Here is a 21,061-nt window from a genome sequence, read left to right on the forward strand (position 1 = left end):
GTTTAAAATATCAAATATTTGGGCTTAACTGGAAAAAGCAGTTCCCTTGTGAGTGTGCCAGGAGTCCCTCATCTACACCACATGGCAGAAGTAGGAATTTGGGGTTCTCTCGGTGCCTGGGGATGAACAGAGGAGGATGGCTTGCGGTATTCTGTGTGGGGTGTTCTGTGTGGGAACCGTCCCTGGCCTCCTGTGTCTATATTCGTGTCCCCACGATCTTCACGCCTCGGGGCCCATTACTACGCCCTGCTGTTTCCTTAGGCCTCTTGGGCCCTCAGACACTGACACTCCAATGCCCTTGCGGTAACTTTAAGAGACTATAACTTTCAATTAAAACAACATGCAGAAAGAACTCTTAGTGCGTTCTTGGACCCATGTGGAAAGTGCTTGGCGAATGTTAATACGAGCTGAGACTTCCAGTCAGTTAATCAAGGAATGTTACTGAGCGCCTCCTCTGAGGACAGCTCTCAGTGAGGGGATGAGCCTGGGAGGTTTGTAGGTGTGCTCCCTGGGTTCTGTGGTGGCGAATTGTCTGGCTGGAGGCCATGGAGGGTACGTCAGCTGTGGGGGGAAGGTTGTCATCCCCAGGCATCACGGCTGCGGAGTGCTTTCCCAGGGGGTAACAAAGGTAGCAGTAACAGTACCCTCCAGGGGCATGAGCGCAGGCCCTACACCCAGCCCAGGGTGTCGGCTCCCTGGAGTGTCCCTGTGAAGGCTGCTCTGCTCCAGGATTTGTTGGGAATTTGAAGAGTAGGAAAGCGGGGAGGGGAACCTTGCTTTTTGGTCATTTTAGTAGAACTCCAACTCAGACAGGAATAGTGAAATGCACCAAACTTGATATGCCTGATGATACCGTGGTCATCTTGGAGGACTGGCCAGGTTCCCAGCAAATGACAAGTGACTCTTTTTTAACAAAGAGGTCAGCGGCCTGATTTCGTGATGCCTGCATTCTCCAGAGGGTGTCCAGTTAGCCTGCCGGGAAAATGGAGCAGACTCCCGCCGACCTCATCTCACCTGTGGGTGTAGAGCGTGAGCGCCCTGATTTAAACAGAGCAGCTCTGCCCTCACAGTCCTTATCTCCTGTCCTCACAGCAGGCCTAGAAAGGCGGGAGGTGGTAGCCCCATTTTACAGGCGCTGAAATCGAGGCACAGAGAGGCAGTGATATTTGCCTGGAGTTCCAAGGTTAGTAGGTGCTCTCAGCAGGTTTTGGGCCTACCTTGTTTCTTTGGAAGGGAAATGCCACTTTTGAAAAGGGAAGTGAAAGGTACCACATGTGACTAATTTGCTAAAATGCACACAAAGAGGCGCCTGGGCAGTGGAGGAATCAGTGGCTCTGCCCCGAGGCTGTCTTAGAGTGTGACGGCTGCTCTGTGCTGGCCCTCGCACCCCAGGAAGCAGCCCGCCAAGCCTGGCGGGCAGTGGAGAGAAAGGACAGGTCGTGGGTGGTGGGAGAGGAGGAAAGGGAGGAGTCACCGGTGGGGCTGCTTTCCCCAAACAGAAATAGAGGAACAACAGAAACGGGACTGAATCATCTTCCCAGGAAGTGCTGACTGTAAGTGGAAACGGTATGGGAATTCCAGGGATTCTGGCTGGAGGGAAGGGGCTACAACAGCCCCCAAGGGCTCAGCTCTAGACTCGCCCAAATGGGTGCATTTGCACACACATATACACACGCAGTACAGACACATGCCCGGGCCTCCTGCGTGCTGCTGCTCGCTTGCCCCACCCCTCAGACACACAGATAAGCAGTGCTTATCTTTACTCACACAGGCAGATGTTGCAGGGAGCCAGATTCGGAGATAGAGACTCAAAGAAAGATTCCCGTGGCTGACGCAGCTGTCTAGCAAAGGCACACAGGTATCCAGACCACTTGGGCAGAGTGAGAAAAACACACAAGTGTACTGTGTTTATGACACCCCTGTCCGTGCTTTGGTAGCCATTTACTGCCCTGGTATCCCATTTCCATACTCTGAGACACCAGGAGCTGATTGTCGTCATCACCAGGGCACCCTCTCTCATCAGAAGGTGCGTAGCAGCCTCAGGTTTTCCCTGCAGTTCCAGCACCTGGAGCACAGGGACGAGCGTGTGGGTACCTGTTGCAGTAAAGTGGCCACGCTGAGACTCGTGGTTCTGTAGACTGGTAAAGCACTGAGCAGCAGTATTTTTGTTGGATGTCACTCTGAAGGCCTGGCTTGGCTCAGAGACCTTCCTGGAGTAGTCATTTAGGACCAGGGATTTCTAATAAAATTTTCTAAGAAATTTTTCCAATAAAATGTGTCTGACAGGTCTTGCTCCCTTGGTAACAGTACAAGCAGCAGCCCCATGCCTGGTGCAGCGCTAGTGCTGAGTTGATGGGACCTGCCACACATCTGCCTTCACTTGATAGTGGCTGGGAGGCTCCGGGCATGATTGCATGCTGTCCTGAGCCTTCCTCCCAACTCCGTTCACTTAACGCTATTTTAATAAAGAAGCACCGTGTGTGGTAACGTTGTACACCTGAGCATTACACTCATGGCTCCCATCATTGAGCCTCTGCTGTATACAGGGCATCTTACTCATAGACTCCAAGCAGCCACTCCAGCAGCTTCTTCCCCAGGAGCATTTGTGTGGGAGAATCTTGAAGAAATTTACTGGACCACCTGGGGTGCTGGTGGAAAAATGTAGATTTCTGTTGTCTCCTTCCCAGACGTGTTCTTTGAAGGTGGGGCCAACGAATGTGCACTTGAGCCACCCTGGGTGGCTTTCCTGCACATTTTTTTTAAGTTTAAGAAGCATTTAGGATTTCAGGCTCTGGAGGATGAGAAACCTTCCTTGGGTTATCAGATAATAGGTTCTTGTCTGGTTGACCTCAGATGTTACCAGGGGAATTGTTAGACAGTTGTTTTGCATTTGGGTGCTCTGGGCCCTTTAAGAGCCAGGCTGGGAGGGTTGGTGGTCTAGAGCCCTGGCTGCCACAGAGAGGCTGTTTCCAGCCCTGGATGGCTTCCCACCTGCTTTCTGCCCTGCTGGTGTCCGGGCTCCAGGAATTGGCACTCAGTGAAAGAATTCTGATTTCCAGTGGAATTTGTGCTGTCACAGGATTTGACCTGTGGGACTAGTGAATAGCTAGATGGGTTAGGTGAGCATGTGACTTGGATGGTGGCCCAGAGCTGACAAATGTGAGAACGGTTGGGGAAAGTGGAAATGGATTAAGGTGGAAGATGGGGCCTCATCCATCTGGCCGAAGGTGGGGCGGGCAGAGTAGCAGTCTAGACTTAGCCTGATGCGCATTCTGAGGACATGGGAAATCTCTCCCAAATTGTTTATTGTTTCCCACAGTGGTTGCCCTTTGAAGTGATTGTCTTTGACAACCCTGAGTGTTGGGTGCATAGCTTTGTGCTAAGGTCACAGTCCAATCAGGACTCCTAGCAGTAGCTTCAAAGGCATATTTCGTAGCTCTAGCAGTTTCTCGGGTATATTTATGCTATAAAATTTTCCTATTGCTCTTCAAAACATTACCCCATAGTGGGTTTGGATAGAGGTGGTGGCAACAGACTTGGATTCAGATCCTCCTCTGCTACTTACTTTGGGGAGTCACTCAAACTCTGTGAGTCTTCATTTCCTCATTTGTAAAATGGGGACAGTAATATTGGCCTCATAGTGTTATCATTAGGATTGAATGAAATTAGTATAATAAAACACTTAGCAAGGTGCTCTATAAATTGGGGTGGGGGGATGACTGGCATTATTAGCTACATCTCTAGGTAACACCACCAAATTCTCTGCTTACTTGATGGTTTCCCTATCTGCCTTGTTAAAACACCTGAGTTGACCAGAACACACCTCTTTCTAGAGTCTGATTTAGCAATATATTGTAATTATAAATTATGCTCTAGGGACAGAGTTTTTGTCACTGAAAGATTCCCTGGGGCCCTGGGAGCCTCCTGGCTCTTTTAAGGAATTAATCAATGCTTATGCCAGGGAGGTATTGATAAAGTAGAAATTTTGGCAAGAAACCTACATTTTTTTAAGGGTAAGTAACAGGTTAATGGGGGATATGTGTGTGGAGGGGAGTTACTAGTTCCATTTACATCTCTCTCCAAGGTATACTACTGTGCTTCACAAAGTCAATGCAGGATTCTTTGCCATTGGCTAGTAGTAATAGCAATAATAAGAGTAATGTGTATTAGCATTGACTCCACACCCCTGTATGGAGCAGTGGGGTATTGTATGGTATTATATCATTATCCCTACTTCTCACATAAGAAAACTGAGGTTTTCGGAGGTCAAATAACTTATGCAAGATTGTGCATCTAGTCCCAACAGAGCCAAGATCTGTTTGTCTCCAGATCTGCATGCTTGATGCTGCTTCTGTCCTGCCTGGGAGACCGTGGGAATGAGTGCAGGTGGTTGTAGGAATGAGGACTGATATCAAGGTGGCTGGTGAGGACAGGAGGCTAAGGGAACCTACCCTTTGCCACCGAGGGGCTCCTTTGGTGGGGGCTGCCTGATTTGCTGTTGGCAGCCAGGGGCTGGGGTGCCAGTTTCCATAGGTGGTTATTGACCAGGATGTGAGCTCTGGGCTTGGCTACAGTGATTGGTTCCTTTTGTAATTTCACGATTGACCCAAAGCAGGGTGTTTTCACAGTTGTCCTAGAAGACCACCCAGGAAGTTCCTCTGGAGTAAAATGATGAAGCAGTTTGCTTCCTTAAGGGGCCTAAAAACACACACATACCGCCTTCACACCTCTTGGTGTCTTTTGTCCTAGTTTGTTTGTTTTTGTGGGTGTCTTCAAGTTCAGCTAGAACCTATGGGAATGACTTTTAGTTTTGAATATGTAAGTATGAGAAGTGAATGATTCTCTGTACTGGTTTAGAATTTCCTTTCTTCTCTTGTCCAAGGTGTAAGGTGTACAATGTGTCCAACATTTTTTTGGATGGACCAAAAGTTAGATATTCTGTAGTCTTGTCCCAGTTAAAAAAAAAAAAATCCTAGGAAATTGGTTTAGGCAAATTATAACCAAATCAAGTTAATAAATATTACGATAAAATGTGCCTTAGTTACCGAAATTCTAAAATTACAATTTTGGGCTTTGGAAACGTAAGATCGGTGTTGAGAAAACAAGAGTGATAGTCTTTGTTTTGGGTCTTGGAATGGCAGGAAAAAAATATTAAGTAGGGAGTAAAGATCAGATTATCCCTTTGAAGGAGGGGTGGGTAGGTATTGGTGCAGTGTGTGTGTGTAATTTCCTAAATTCAAAATGAAATTTATAACACCTCTCAATGAACCCAAAGAATTAATTAACATGGCATAAATATGCTAGCTGGTTGGACTTTTTTCAGGGAGAGAACTAGAGAGAGACACAAATCACCTCGTAATAAAGATGTCAGAGCATCAGAAAAGTCTGTCACCATTCAAGCCCCCACCGGAGAGCCTCTGTTGGCAAATGATTCTACTCGGACAGAGGAAGTTCAGGTAAGGCTCGGGGTGGTCTGTAAGCACACCACCACTTGACCAAGACCCTTTCCATAAATGTTTTCCTAAGTCTTGTTGCAGTAGGTTCTCTTGGGTTTTTATCTTTATTTTTCTAGCATGTTAATTAGTTTATCTATGCCCCGTGGTCTCTTGTTGTTCTAAGGATAGCCTGTGCTGCCATTGGGTGGCGTGGGGATTCTTCTGACGTGTGATTGGCTGGCCTGTTCTGAAGGGTGTTGAGGACAAGCGAGCCGACAGGGCAGGGAAGGGGAAAGTTACAGGCCGGAGTCTCCGGAGACCCATTCCAAAATGGAACAGTGTAAGAGAGGGAAGCAAAACCTAAGTAGTGTTGGGAAGACCATCCAGCCCAGACAGAGCATTACTATTAGATCTGTGAAATAAATCAGGGGCTACACACTCAGGGGCCTGGTAGGGAAACATAAATGAATTTGCCCTGGGTCAAAAGAAGACACAAAACTATAAGCAGTCTTTGCAGTACCTTGGAGTCAGTACCTTGGAGGGAAGGAGTCTGTGGCAAACTAGAGAATGCATTTCCTCTTTCCAAGGGAATTGCAGCTCCTCAGCTCCAGATAGTTAATTGCTACTCAGGAATGTAAGGATTCAGTGTTACTGGGTCTTGCAGTGTTTAAGAACAGCCTCTGGGACTTACGATTTTATGTGAAATCTTAATTTCACATAATTTTGAAACATTGGCAGTTTATTACATTTAAAAAAAAACATTGTGTGGGTTCTTCTCCAGGTCCCAACTGTCTGGCAGCCCACCTGATTTAAGTAAACATCTGAGCTATATCTAGAAACATGTTTGCACACCCTCCACACATCCTGAAATATAAGCATGTCCAGCCTTGCCCCACATAAACAAAGCAATGTATGCATACACAGCTGTAAAGATACATTACTACAGATAAGCATATATCTGTGCACACCTGGAGATACACAGATATGCGTTTATAATCAGATAGATAGAATGAAACTGCAATTCCTCAGAGCACACAAGTTGTTCTTGGGACCCAAAGCTGCAGTTGAGGGTTGAATGTGGGGTTTGTTCAACGACAAGCATATGCCTGTAGTACTGTTGTACTGCTTATCTTGGCTCTGGGAGAGCTGATCCTAGGATTAGACTACCCTTAAGTGCTTCGGGAGGTCAGTTTCCTGCTAGATGGGGATTCAGAGGTGGTGGTAGCCCAGTGGGAAGATCTTTATTTCTTTTTTTGGCTTCACCATGCCTTGTAGCTCACCAAGAGCTACACTGGGAAGCTGTTGGTATTTACCCCGGGATGATCTGGTGGGAGAAGCACTGAGATGAACATTGTAGGCTGTATTCCTCAGTAGCTGTTTCCTTGAGCAATCACAACTTTAAAGGCCCCAGTTTCTTCCTTAAAAACTTAAGGGATTAACTGGGCACGGTGGCCCACACCTGTAATCCCAGCTACTTGGGAGGTTGAGGCAGGAGCATCACTTGAGGCCAGGAGTTTGAGACCAGCCTGGGCAACATAACAAGACCTCATTTCTAAAAAAAAAATTTTTTAAAGAATATCTAGGATATTAGATTAGAGGATTTTAAAGCCTTTTCATTCTAAGCACCTCAAGTTTGAAAGGACCTTTTGCACATCTGCATTGTTTAGGCTCACATGCACAATTTCTTAAAATGGATAGGGGATCTAGTTAGCAACTCTGGCAGGAGAAAAGGTGAGTAGCTAAATTAGAGCAGTATGGTGGTCAACAAAATGAACATAGGATACTAGAAGTAGTTATTTCAGCACTGATTATCAACTGACTACTAGGCCCAGTACAAAACACAGAATCTAATATTTGTTTTCACTAAGAGTGTTACAAAAAAGTCATTTTCTGTATCCTGTGAACTTACCATATAGTAAAGCAAATTTTATACTTCAAAGAATTATATATTTCCAAGATTCAGCAATCTCACTATTGGGTATTTACCCAAAGGGAAAAAAGTCATTTTATCAAAAAGACATGTGCATTCAAATGTTTATTGCAGCACAATTCACAATCGTAAAGATGCAAAATCAAGGAAGTGCCCATAGATACATGAATGGATTAATAAAATATGATATAGTATACTATGGAGTACTATGAAGCCATAAAAATGGCAAACTAATACCTTTTGTAAGAACCTGGATGGAACTAGAGACCATTCTTCTAAGCGAAGTATCACAAGAATGGAAAAACAAAATCCACATGTACTCACTATTAAATTAGAACTAAACAATCAACACCCATATGCACATATGCTAATAAAACTCAATGGAAACCAAGTAGGGGGGAGGGGGAGGAGGGGATGGGTAAATTTACACCTAATGGGTACAATGGACACTACCTTGGAGACGGCATAATTATAACTTTGACTCAAATTGCACAAAAGCAAATCATGTAATTAAAACATTTGTACCCATGCCATACACTGAAATAATAATTTAAAAAAGCAAATTGTATCTTTGAATTTATAGCTTTTTCTTCCCTTGCTGATTTTTTTTTTCATTTTAAAAAATTGACCTAAATTTACACATAGAGAAATGAACAGATCTTAAGTATACAGTTTGACGAGTTTTAACAGATGAATATACCCATATAACGTGTACCCCTATCGAGACATGTATTTCCATCACCCCAGGAAATTCTCTTGTGCCCTTCCTCCTCAATCTCTGCCCCACCCCCACTTCTTCTTGTGTTGATTTCTACCATTGCAGATTAGTTTTGGCTGTTTTTGAATGTAATATAATTGGAATCATACTGTTTTTACCCCTACTCAGCATAATAATTTTGAGATTTAGCCATATTTTCTGTGTAGTATTCCATTGTATGCATCCACCACAATTTGTTATCCATTTTCCTGGTGGATGGACGTTTGGGTTTCACCATTTGGGCTGTTATGAATGAAGCTGTTAAGAACATTCTTGTAGAAGTCTTTTCTTGGATATATGTTTCTGTTAACTTTGGGTAAAACCTGGGAATTGCTGGGCCATATAGTTAAGTATTACATTCAAGTTCTTATGAAACTGCCAGATCCGTTTTCCAGAAGCGCTGTACAGTTGCACACTCCCACCAGCCGTGTTTGAGGGTCCTGGCTGCTTCTCGCTATTGTCTTAAATAGTAATTTCTTTCATGGTATGTTTAGTTTGTCGTGAAAACGTGTTTTGGAAGGAATTTTTGAGCTGATCTGACCATAGATAGATTTTTAAATTTGCTTAGCTTAGTCATGGAGAAATATTGTCAAACAGTGCATGATCCTCATACTTGTTAAGTGGGTCTTGCAAACATCATATGGAGGTTTGCATAAATAGGTGTATTAGCTGCAGGTAAGCTTGTAGGTTCTCTCGCCAAGGCCTTTGCTCCTCAGGGCTACCAGAGAGTGTAGTAATACTATACATGCCCGGATGGATGAGCTCTCACTAGGCTAGTCTAACTACTGGATTGTTTATTGCAGGGCAAACAGCCACAGGCCCTCAGAGCCTCTCAGCGCTTTTCAACACAGCCAGATGATAATCAGTATTATGTGAATGAATCACTCAAACTAAAAGATTAAATTATGTTTTCTCTATTTGAAAAGGTAAACACATAATACATTTTGGAGATTTCAATGAAACTTGTCAAAGTTAAACCGTTCCTTTTTTTAGACGCCCCTGAGTATTCATGGGTAAACCAGGCAGGCCCTCCATATCCTCTTTGCGGCTCTAACAGACGGCCTCGTTGTCTTCTCCTCACCAGGATGACAACTGGGGAGAGACCACCACCGCCATCACAGGCACCTCGGAGCACAGCATATCGCAGGAGGACATTGCCAGGATCAGCAAGGACATGGAGGACAGTGTGGGGCTGGATTGCAGGCGCTACCTGGGCCTCACCGTCGCCTCCTTTCTCGGACTTCTCGTTTTCCTCACCCCCATCGCCTTCGTGCTGTTACCCGCGATCCTGTGGAGGGATGAGCTGGAGCCTTGTGGCACAATCTGTGAGGGACTCTTCATCTCCATGGCATTCAAACTCCTCATTCTGCTCATAGGGACCTGGGCACTTTTCTTCCGGAAGCAGAGAGCTGACATGCCACGCGTGTTTGTGTTTCGTGCCCTTTTGTTGGTCCTCATCTTTCTCTTTGTGGTTTCCTATTGGCTTTTTTATGGCGTCCGAATTTTGGACTCTCGGGACCGAAATTACCAGGGCATCGTGCAATACGCAGTCTCCCTCGTGGACGCCCTCCTCTTCATCCACTACCTGGCCATCGTGCTGCTGGAGCTCAGGCAGCTGCAGCCCATGTTCACGCTGCAGGTGGTCCGCTCCACTGACGGCGAGTCCCGCTTCTACAGCTTGGGGCACCTAAGGTAAGGCGGACGTTTGGGAGACAGGAAGGATGACTGATACCTTGCCAGAGCACAGCTGCTCTTCAGTATGTGAGGGGTGCTGACAGGTGCCAGGTGCTCGGACCAGGGTCTGACTCCTTTCTGTTCTGGCTTAGGGAGCAGCTTTGTGAGTGCTGGGATGTGTGTGGGTAATGGTAGGGTGTTTGTGTGCATTGAGACTCTGGACTTCTGGATGGGGCAGGGCGGTGGCTGGCTCTCTTCTAGGTTGGGATTTTGCTGGGTCTGTTCTCAGAGTTGTTGGCAACTCTACACAAGTGATGGAGAAAGAATATGCACAGGTGATGGTGCTTGCTTTGACCCTGAAGTTGACCTCTAGCTGATTGATAAGGTGGCCAGCAGTTCCATTTTACCCAAAATGGTACATCTGATTTACCCTTTTGTCTCAGTGGAATTAAGTAATTGTTTCCTTTTTTCCTCCACTCTCAGAGGTATCCTGATTTGGGCAATAAATGATAATAGTCACCCTGGTGACCCTCCAGTAAAGAATCAAGTGCAGGTTAGAGACTCGAAATGTGTCAGGGTTGAGTGTTTTGAAAATGTATGCATAAGGAAAAAAGTTAGCAGTCAGTTGGTATGTCATACTTTATGCATAAAATCTAATTTTGCAGTTAACTGAAAGAGAGATGATCATTTATTTATGTCTACCTCAAGGTGAGCACTTTATGTAGATGGCACATTTAGTCTCCACAGAACCCTGTGACTTAGATATTATTAACCCCAATGTTACAAAAGAGAACCTGGGGATTTAAGTAATTTGCACAAAATACTGTGGCTAGCCTTGTTTAGAATTCACTCAGATGGCATGAAACCAGGACTGCGTTACGCCTCCATTATGGCTTGTCTCATTTTGTGTTTTGTGGCTTATTTTTTCATCTGTTTTCTTGTATAAACTATGTGCTCCTTGAGGACAGGGGTTGTCCTCACTCCTCATGGCACCCTTGGTACCTGGCCTGGCACACAGGTGGCACTCAGCTGGCCAGTGGGTGAAGGCAGAGCTGGATGTCTAGCTGCAAAGCCTTTGCCCTCTCTGTGGATCATCTGCCTCCTGGGGCAGTAGACGCTGATGTGCGTAACCTGCTTGGTGCATGGTAGGCACTTAGTGAATTGTACCTATTACTGTGATATTGTCGCTAGCAAAGCTGCAACAATCACAAGGGCACACCTTAGTGGGTTTCAGAATAAGTGGCCTTGTCATAGTTTTGGCTGCAGTCCAGAGGGGTGGCCCGGCGCTGGTTTGGAGTCAGGCCATGCTGCCAAACCATCTTCATGTTGGCGTGCACCCTTGTCCTTCCTCTGGCTCAGCTGCTACCACCTGAGGACTGAATGATTCAATGTCAAGGTTGCTACTGCCCTAGCTGATCCATGGAGGGGATCGGTGTCCAATTCCCATGTCTGCACAGGGAAATCTGGCATTTCACATGGTTCACAGATTCCTATAGGGCTCTGAAGGGAAGTTGGTACCTACTGTGTATTCATCTAAGACAGCTTTCTTCCCCATGTTCTACATTGGGGAGTGACCAGCAGACGCATATTAAATATCTGCTAAGTGCGAGCCCAGGACTCGGGGCTCTAGCAACGCAAGGATGGCTGCCTGCAAAGCTCGGTCTGCGAACCTGGGAGCTCACAGTCACTTGGGGAGAGACCAGTGCACTGCTGTATAGCAGACAGATGCTGAAACAGGCCTGGGTGCTGGTGATAGGAACACAGAATGAGACTTCAGACCGTGGCAGCTATAAAGCCCAGCAGGAGATGGTCTGTCTCAGAGCTCCTCCCTCTAAGACTGGTAAAGTTGCATACTAGCTGGAGTGGGGGCAGGGAGGGGGGCAAACCAAACAGCCTGAGGAAAGTTGCCTGTGGTGTGTTCAGAAACGTAATTAGCAGCAGCCCTGGTGTCTCACCACATAGCTATGCTGCTCGGGGTAGAACTGGGTGGGCAAGGCCAGGCTGATTGTGATGCACAGCTCACAGGATTGCTGTAGACCTTATCCGTCCTCGCTGTCATCAACAGCTGCTCAGTCTTTACATCCTAAAACTGAAGCCAGTGACCCCACCTCCCCAGGGAGACCCAGAGGGTGGCAAGTGTCCAGCAGCCCTGGGGGAGATGGTTCTGAGGTGGTCCCCAGCCTCTTCCTTTCAGCTCCTCTTCAGGGCCGTTTGTTTCCTCCTCTCCCTGCCTTTAATAAGGCCCCCTTTTCCCTCACATGCAGCCCCTGGGTCATGGGGTGAGAGAATGGCTGGGCAAGGAGACATCTCTGCTTACAGAGAAAGCCCTCAGGCAGGGCCGGATGCCCGTCTGACAGCCGGTCTGCTGGAGCCAGAGCAGGCCGGGCATCTCTCCCTGCTGGCATTGTGCGGGCCCGGTCACCCGCCGATCCCAGGGCTAAATCTGGTCTGAACCCAGCGGTGGCTGGAAGAGTCACTGGGCCAGAAATATAACTTCTAAGCCCTTTTGTAAAGCGTGGAAACAGACAAGAGGGAAGAGAGAGGCGGGGTTAGACAAAATGAGTCTCGGAGATCAGAATAGCAGGTCTCCATCAGACCCAGCCAGAATCACAGGCCGTTGCTCGCCCTTTATGCAAAGCCTGCGCCGTAGCAGCAACCTGTCGGGCTTAGGCACGGAGCGCTGGTGAATTCTTTTTTCTGTTTTCAAAGATGATTTTATTGAATCGACTGAGCTATTTTTGAGAGTTGTCAAAAGAGTCAAAAGAATGCCTACTTTTTAGTTTCTTAAAGAAAATAGGCTTCTCGTTAGCCCTCATAAAAGGCACTTGCTGTGGCCCTGCTTGTTGGCAGGAACAGGGGTCTGGGGCTTATTTCAAAACTTTCAGAAATGTAAAAGGTTATTGTCATTGAAAGTGAGATGCCACAAATACACCAAAACCTTTGCCCAGTGCTTCAGGAGTTACAGAGGGTCTTTCCTAGGTTTGGGCTCATTTGCCCTCCCTGCCGCCCTGTCAGGGGTCAAAGCATGTCAGGTAGTGGTGTCCCCTCATACAGTTGAGGGCCCAGAGCCACAGGTCACAAGGGACCTGCTCAAGGTCACAAGGAGCCAGTGCCTGCCTTTGTATCATACCCCTTGCCCTCTCCACAGCATCCTGGGGTCTTGGCACCGTCGGTTTGTGACTCTCTTTGCACTCCCCACTGGCCCTGTCTCTCAGTGAGTTGCTAACTTTTCCAGAGTTTCACCAGAGACTGGCAACTTTTGATCTGACTGTATTTGAGGAGTAACCCAGAAGAATAGAAGAGACTAAAAATGACATTTAGCTATCCTGATTAATAGTTTCTCACTTTTGAAATCTTTAAAGGGAAGTTCTGTGAATATGGGCACATAGATGCTAGTATAATTGATTAGGTCTGAGATGTAGAACAACAAAGAAACCCTTGACTATTAACAGTTACATGGTCCTTATTTTGTGCCTTCTAGGCTATTAACATGCAACTCCATCTTCACGACAATCCTGTGAGATAGGTACTGATATTCTCCTTTTCAAATGAGGAAACTGAGGCACAGGAGAGTTAAGTAAGTTGTCTAAGGCCTCATGTGGTTTGTAATTGTGGGAGCCAGGATTGGAGCCCAGGTTCTCTGGTTCCAGAATGATCTTAACCATTTTACCATTATTCACCGCCTGTCATTGGAGGATTATGTTCATGTCACTGCTTTAAGAACACATGAACAAATTGACAAGCAGTTTTTGAGTGCTTACCATGTGCCAGGCTGGATGTTGGCTGCGTGCATTTCCACATTTCATTTAAAGCATAGCTTCAGAGCTGGAACAGACAGAATGCAGAGGATTGTCAGAGACAGCTTAGACTCTGAGGCCCGTTCCTGAGCTCCGTTAGTTATTTTACTCACTCAGTCGACCGAGCTTGGTCCTTATAACCACAGCGGTAGGTTTGAGCCTTTGGTCAGTACCTTGTGTATTCCACACGTCTCAAAGAAGATGTCTTTTATCTATGGTTGTGTAACATCTACCAGAAAACTTAGTAGATTAAAACAACAGCCATTTTGGTATTTCTCACACATCTGCACTATTTTTGCTGGCCTTGCCCGTGGTCCCTGTGTGATTACGCTCACAGCTGGGGCTGGGCTCTTCTCTCTTCTCATGTACTCTGAGGTCCTTTCCTTCTCTGCATGGCCCCTCCTAAGTATTTCGTCACTAGGGTGGCTAGACTTCTTAAATGGCAGCTCAGGGCGCCAAAGAGCACAAAAGCAGAAGCTGCCAGGCCTTTTAAGGCCCGGGCCTGCAACAGGCCCAGTGTTACCTTGCTGCATTCCCCTGATGGAAGCAAGCCCCAGCCCCATTGAGAGAGTGAGGACAACCAGGCGGAGAACATGCGGGAAGCTCAGCTCAGCGCAGCAGACTCCCACGGCCAGGACGGGCTCTCGTCCTCAGAGTCTGGTTATTCTCACTTTGTGTGTGGTTCTAACAGATTTACTTATTGATTTCTCTGTGTTAAAAAAGTCCAGAAGTAACATATTTTGAGTCAGGAGGAGGAGGGAAGAGCCGCTTTAAAGAGACACGTGACAGTCAGTGAAAATAATGATTGGTAGTTACCCAGACAGAAACCACGAGAACAGATGCAGCACTCAGCACTCTGGGGAACTTCTACTCACAGCGGCCATTCTGTAGGATATTCATATTGCTGAAGTTCCCTTGTACCTGATTTGGCCAGCAGATTTTAATTGTTTGGTAACTGATCACAGAACCAATCACCTATGCTTTTGAAGAAATGATTCTTGCATTGCTTTTCAAATGGTGGAAGCTTATGATTGTCCTGTTATTGTTGAAAGGAACTGTCATGGACTGAATGTTTGTGTTTCCCCCAAATTCATATGTTGAAGCTCTAAGCCCCAGTGTGGCTATATTTGGTGATGGGGCCTCTTAGGAAGTAACTGAGGTTAAATGAGGTCGTAAGGTGGGGCTCTGATCCCATAGGACCGGTGTCCTTATAGGAAGAGACCAGAGAGCTTGCCTGTCTGCACGGACATGCTTAGGAAAGCCCCTGTGAGGCCATGGGAAGAAGGTGGCTGTCTGTAAGCCAGGAAGGGAGCCCTCGGCAGGAACCGAATTGGCTAGGACCTTGATCTTGAACTTCTAGCCTTCAGAACTATGAGAAAATAAATTTCTGTTATTTAAGCCCCCCACTCTGTGGTATTTTGCTATGACAGCCTAAGCTAAGACAGAAATATTAGGTACACTGGGGATTTTTGACCCCAAAGCTCCAGAAAACCATGGGGTCCACTCTGCCCTGATTAAATAGAGCTCATCTTGTCCTTTCTAGCGATGTGCATGTTTCCTCCCATCTTGAATGGGGCCTTGCTTCTCTGGGTTGCACTTTGGTGCTCTAGTTTGAATTGAAGAAGGAAGAGTCTTCAAGGGAGGTTACTCCAGTGTATGTCTAGGATATATCTAGCTCCTTTTGAGGTCTTTTGCCTGGGTCAGGTCATAGCCAAGGGTGATTATACTACTGATCAGACTTGGCTGTCGTGCTAGGCTACACCCTCCATCCCATGTTCAAGACTGGAAGACTGGCACCAACGGTCTCAGGAGGGCCCAGGGCCATTGGCTGTGACACTGGGAATTATTTTAAAATGATCATCAGAGGTTTTGGCTCATATTATTACAATCATGGTTTCATGTATAATCTCATTTTTAGAAATGTGCATTTTTTTTTACTTGTGTAACTACTTTTCAATAAAGATATTTTGCCAGCCCTCACCCCTACTACCTAACAAAGCAAAGGAGATAAAAACGAGTAAGAGCTGAAAAGTAGAGTGTGAGGCTTTTGCTGAGACTCTGCTTTGCTGTGGGAGAATTTTGAAGGCGGGAAGGGAGCTGCCGTTTGTGGTTAGGTCCTGTGGTGCCTGTTAAAAGTGGCTTTAATGAGAGCGTAAGGTGCCGCACACTGAAGCCCTGTGTTTATTCAGCTGCCTCCTGGCAGCAGCCACAGCTGGGACGGCTTCCCTCGCAAGGCGGCTTCCCTCGCAAGGCGGCTTCCCTCGCACGGCGTCTGCCCACAAGCCTTGCGCCCTCGCAGCATGGCTGCCCAAGGGGAAGGAGCGGGTGAAGGCGAAGCTGGCTTATGTGGCCATCCTGAGGGGCCTCTGGGAGCCGGGTCGAGCTCCCTGAATGCTGTTTGTTTCTGGGCCCAGCCCGGTCACTGCGAGTGGAGATCCAGCTGGACAGGCCAGTAGCCCTCAGGCTCTAGCTTTTCCTTGTGTGCACCTGTAGTTTACGCAAGGCCAGGCTACTGGTGTTGAGGAACGTGAGGCCGGTGAGCATCTGGGTGGGTCTGGAGATGCTCCTAGTGTGTATCTAAATGTACTTCTTACAGCACTCTTAACAGGCAGTTGTCTTTGATCCCCGCGTCTCTGCTGTTTATCTTGGGGTGATTCAGCACCATAATTTAAGGTGCTGAGAAAGCTGAGTTCCCATCCCAGGCAGGGGAGGCACAGCACAGGTTGGACCATGCAGAGGGGGTGGCGTGGCAGGGTCTGTGCCATGGCCGACAAGCAGAGCCACAGGCCCCCCAGCTGACGGTGGCAGAGCCAGACCTGTTGCTGTGGGGAGCCTGTCTCGTGGGTGCCGGGTGGGAGCGGTCCGCCGGCACCTCTGCGCTGTGGGGAAGGCAGCCAGAGGGGTCCAGCCATAACCGGCTCAGCTGCTCAGAAGGAGGTTGTCCGGCGGTGTTGTCTCTGCAGTCAGAACTGCCCGCTGGATCGTGGCGTTGCGCCCAGGAGTACGCGTGACAGCTCCGTGCTGTTTAGTTCCTGAGACCAGAAGAGCCGGGTCATCACATGAGCCGTTAGCTACTTCTGGTTCTCGCAAACTTCTCCCAGTGTTGATAGAGAGTGGTCTAAGTGTGGTTTTCTTTGTAGTATTAGAGAGGAAATTTTCTAGGGTTATACTTCATTGTCAGAGATTTAAAGTGGGCACAGGAAAAGGCATGGAGAAGTGTCCTGGGTGTCCCTAGACTGCACTTGCAGGCCATTCCCTGAGTACCAAGTCGTGTTGATTCTTCCTCCTGGCAGCTTTGGAATTAGGTACCCCAGGCTTTCAGTCTGCTGTGCATCTTTCAGTGGAGATACCCCTGGCCTTGTCCATAGCCGGAAAGTCAAAGCAAGGGCCAGGGACACTTTCCAGCTTGCATGTATTGATTCAAAGAACTTGGTTGCTGAAGCTTCCATTCACCTGAGGAGCCAGCAGGCCTGGGGCATGGCTAAGTTGGGATGATCAGGCCTCCCCACCTGGACAGAACCTCTGGTCTGTTTCCCCTCTCGGGATGGGTGGTCAAGGTCTCAGGCAGCGACCTCTGACTCTTCTGCCTTATCCTGACAAAGTCCCACAAAACCCAGGCTTTCTCTCAGCTCGTGTGCAGTTTAACCTGGACCTGTTAATGCACATGAGCTAATCCAGTTTTTGCCCCTCCTTGTCCTTCTCAGGTTCCAGGGTGATCATTACCTGCTATCTGTGTGGGACTTGTGTAAGCTGACTTCCCAGTTGCAGCTGTTGGACACACATTTAATTAAAAGGCAGAAGGTCAGGAGATATAAACACTCATGTGCCTGGTTGTCAGCGAAGGCGGCACAGCATTCAGGGGCTAATTGTATTTGTCTCTTCGGGACTCACACAAATATCGTCCTGTCAGACTGAAGTCATTTATCTCCACATGCGGGAGCAGTGGAGCCCACATAGCCAGGTAGATTCAGCTTTTGTTGACGCTTCTGGGAAGTAGCAGGTGGGTAAAACTGAGGGCATCCTCTTTCTCCTTGGTTGGGGGTCTTCACAAAGACCTAGGTTTGGGCCCTGGAATGCACCTTAAAGAGATGGGTGGCCTCGGTATCCAGGCAGCCTTTAGTACTGTCTTCCCTTGGTGGTCCCTGCCACTGACTCTCTCTCCTGCCCACCCCCACACTCCCACCCCCCCACCTTGCATTCATGCAGAGCCCAGTTAGCAATGGTGTCGGCCCAGCCTTGCCCTTTACCCGCCTCTATCCTTCCTTCCCTACGTTGCTGTAATGAAGTAACACTGACTGGGCAGCTTTAAAACCGTTTTCTCTCTCAGTTTCAGAGCCAAAAGGCGTATTGTCTGGGGCCGGAGCCTGCACCCTCTGCGCTGTGCATGCTTCCTCCCGAGGTCTTTGTGTGTGGACCCAGGCCCAGAGCGTGGTGGAGGGTGCATAGGACGTTAATGTGGTTTATGTTCCTTCAGAACTTATCTTTCAAAAACATGTCTTTCAGATTTTTGTGAACTAATATTTGAACTAACAAGGTGCTTCTCCCCAGGTCTGTTTAAGAAACGTAGCACGAGGGTGAGCCCCTCTTCTCCGTTGCCATGGCAGTAGTTTAACAGTTGTCAACCGCACTGCGAGTGCCTTTGTGGTTGATTAGACACCAAAGACCGCAGCATTTCACATTCCCTCCTCTTTGTCCCTGCACAGAAAACAGGCCAGGAAGGCAGCATGGTCAGCAGTGAGTTTTGAGTCGAAATGTGGCTGTCACGTCCCCTCAGTCATGGCCGCCCCATCCTAACCAGGAGTTCAGATTTGGGCCAGCCTAGACCTAGCACAGTTGGGGAGGTTGCTTTCCCGCTGGTGACAGCGTCTGCTTCTTCTGGCTCCGAATATTCCACGATCCATGTCGCCTTTTCTTTTTTTTTTTTTTGAGACAGAGTCTCGCTTTGTTGTCCAGGCTAGAGTGAGTGCCGTGGCGTCAGCCTAGCTCACAGCAACCTCAAACTCCTGGGCTCGAGTGATCCTTCTGCCTCAGCCTCCCGAGTAGCTGGGACTACAGGCATGCGCCACCATGCCCGGCTAATTTTTTTATATACATATCAGTTGACCAATTAATTTCTTTTTATTTATAGTAGAGACGGGGGTCTCGCTCTTGCTCAGGCTGGTTTTGAACTCCTGACCTTGAGCAATCCGCCCGCCTCTGCCTCCCAGAGAGCTAGGATTACAGGCGTGAGCCACCGCACCCGGCCATGTCGCCTTTTCATTTGTGTATCTGGTGTTCCTGTATTTGTGTTTTTACATAGGTCTCAAGTGATTTTTTTTCTTACAACGAGGTGTGTCTCTACGTGCCGTTTTCCACAGATGTACGTGGTCTGTGAAAGGACATTTCCCTGGGTAGTGACATAGGACTCTACCGTGGTGCGTGGCATTAATTGAGCTCAGAGGTCTCTGTCTTGGGAGAACTCCATGCCACAGGGTTTTGGTGGGACCGTGTCCACAATTTATACCTCTAGCCACACCTACTATAATACAGGGTTCCCGCGTGAGAGCTGTTAGTCAGGTCACCGCCCTTTCTCACCGAACGTCATGGTGATAAGAGAGCTGGCAAGTTTCTCACCAACTCCGTTTTCCCTGCCTCCCTCCTTTCCCAGAGATTATCTAATCTAGAGATTGGGATTAGTTGAAGGGTTTGCTTTTGTTCATCTCAGAGGCCCTTTTGCCTCTGAAATTCTATGGTTCTATGAAATATATACTCAGGACTGATCCTAGACCTGTGAGAACGCTAGGGTTTCGGGAGCGGATAATTGAAGCCAACAAATATCATATCCCATGGAGAAAGTCCCTGGTGCATGAGGGACTTACATAGACAAACTTTGAAGGGGCAAGACTCGGCTTGGCCAGTCTTCTCCCTCAAAGACATCACAAGTCACATGTGGTGGCCATTGATGCTGTGTGCTTAGGGACAGATCTTGGGGACCGAAGAGTTAGAAAAGGCTTCCTGAGAGGAGTCAGTCCTGCTTTAACCCTGCATGGTTCCGTATGTGGAGGATGCAGACGAGAATAAGGGCAGGAAGAAGGCTGAGCCCTGGCCCTGGGCCTGGCCCAGGAGACGTGTGCTCCCTGTGTCCCGACCTTGTGGGGCTGTGACTTAGGCCAGGGCCCCGGCACAGCGATTTGGAGTGACTGATAGCCTGTCACAAGGGGGAATGTGGAAAAAATGTAAACAGAACAGCCTGAGTATTCAGGCTTGCCGCAGCGTGGGACAGATGGCCTCTGTCTCCTGATCGGACCTGATGTCGTCCCTATGTTATATACATGGCACAGCTCAGTGACTGACACGCCGTCATCGTCCTCAGTCATTAACAAAGCTGAAATCATGTATTACTTAGCTCACTCTCTTCACAAAGATGAAGAAAGGCATGTGGGATTTTATTGCAAAAGATGAGAACCATTTTAAGTTGGGCACTTCAGTTGTGTGTTATTTTTAGTCATGTGGAAATTCTCGTTCCCTAGTGTTGCTAGATACGCTGAGCGTCAGGCAGACTGTTTGCTGTCGGTGCAGGTCTGCACAACTCTTAGACGTTTGTAAACTTTGTCCTGAGAGCCCCTCAGCTCCAGCATAAGCTTGTCACCCTGGGACACTGGCCGGGCTGCAGCTAGTTCTGAGTCACCTGGTGCCCCTGTTGAGACGGCAGTGCTGGGAGAAGAGAAGGGTGCCGGCACTTTCCCCGTTTGGTTTTTCGGAGCAAAGTTCTTGATCCTTGGAGGACGGTGAGAGCCACGTGTGTGATACGTGGTGCCCATCCTGCCCCAGCCATGTCACAGGGGATGCCAGGGCTCTTTCTGAGCAGCGTTCAGGTGGGCTGTGGACCTGTCCAGTGGGGAGCACCTATGGAGGCCCCGTGCTGGCAGGTGGCGTGGCGGAGCCCTGCTGGAGCTGGCCACGGACAGAAGCTGCTTCTCGGGGCAGCGCACCGTTTGTCTGTGGTCACGGGGCAGAGGGCTGAGAAGCACAGCCGTACAGCTCTGGCCCAGCCGCTGTCGCTCACAGGCCCCAACTGAGTTAGTAGGACTCTCTGGGCTCCTCCTGAACAGGAAAGCAAAACCCAGCAACCACAGGGGAGTTTTGCTTTGAAGATGGACCTGAAAAAAATCTGTGAAAATTACCTTTTAAGTCTTAGATTTTGATCAGGGAAGCAACTTTCTGTGGGAACCCAGGAGGCCAGAGACGTTTCTGTGTCAGCACAGGAGTGTGGGGTGACATGGTTTTGGACCCCAGTGTGTCTGTCTTTATAAACTGAGACTTATTTCTGTGCAGGAGGCTCTGTGTCTCACCAAAGCCCAGAGACTCTGGAAAAGCAACTTACGGGGCAGGTGGGGTAGGTGCACAAGGGAGTGTTTGTGTGTGTGTCTTACTAGGGAAGGGAGGGTAGATCTCTGGATGGGGTAGGGGACGAAGGATCATGTGCCCC

At 48.0% G+C, this 21,061-nt stretch overlaps 1 protein-coding gene across 2 annotated transcripts in view; it reads left to right on the top strand.

Annotated features, from left to right (window-relative positions):
- Positions 1 to 21,061, top strand: part of VANGL1 (VANGL planar cell polarity protein 1) — a 43,324-nt gene that overhangs the window by 11,353 nt on the left and 10,910 nt on the right. The window contains exons 3-4 of one of the 2 annotated variants that reach the window (XM_012761797.2): positions 5,324 to 5,456; positions 9,207 to 9,814. In XM_012761797.2, the coding sequence (XP_012617251.1) occupies positions 5,324 to 5,456; positions 9,207 to 9,814 (741 nt within the window). Of the gene's footprint in view, positions 1 to 5,323; positions 5,457 to 8,942; positions 9,049 to 9,206; positions 9,815 to 21,061 lie in introns of those variants that run through there. The other variant, XM_076000004.1, reaches the window with a different exon arrangement.

This window comes from Microcebus murinus, chromosome 2 (assembly GCF_040939455.1).
Source record: "Microcebus murinus isolate Inina chromosome 2, M.murinus_Inina_mat1.0, whole genome shotgun sequence".
In the NCBI taxonomy this organism is placed as follows: domain Eukaryota; kingdom Metazoa; phylum Chordata; class Mammalia; order Primates; family Cheirogaleidae; genus Microcebus; species Microcebus murinus.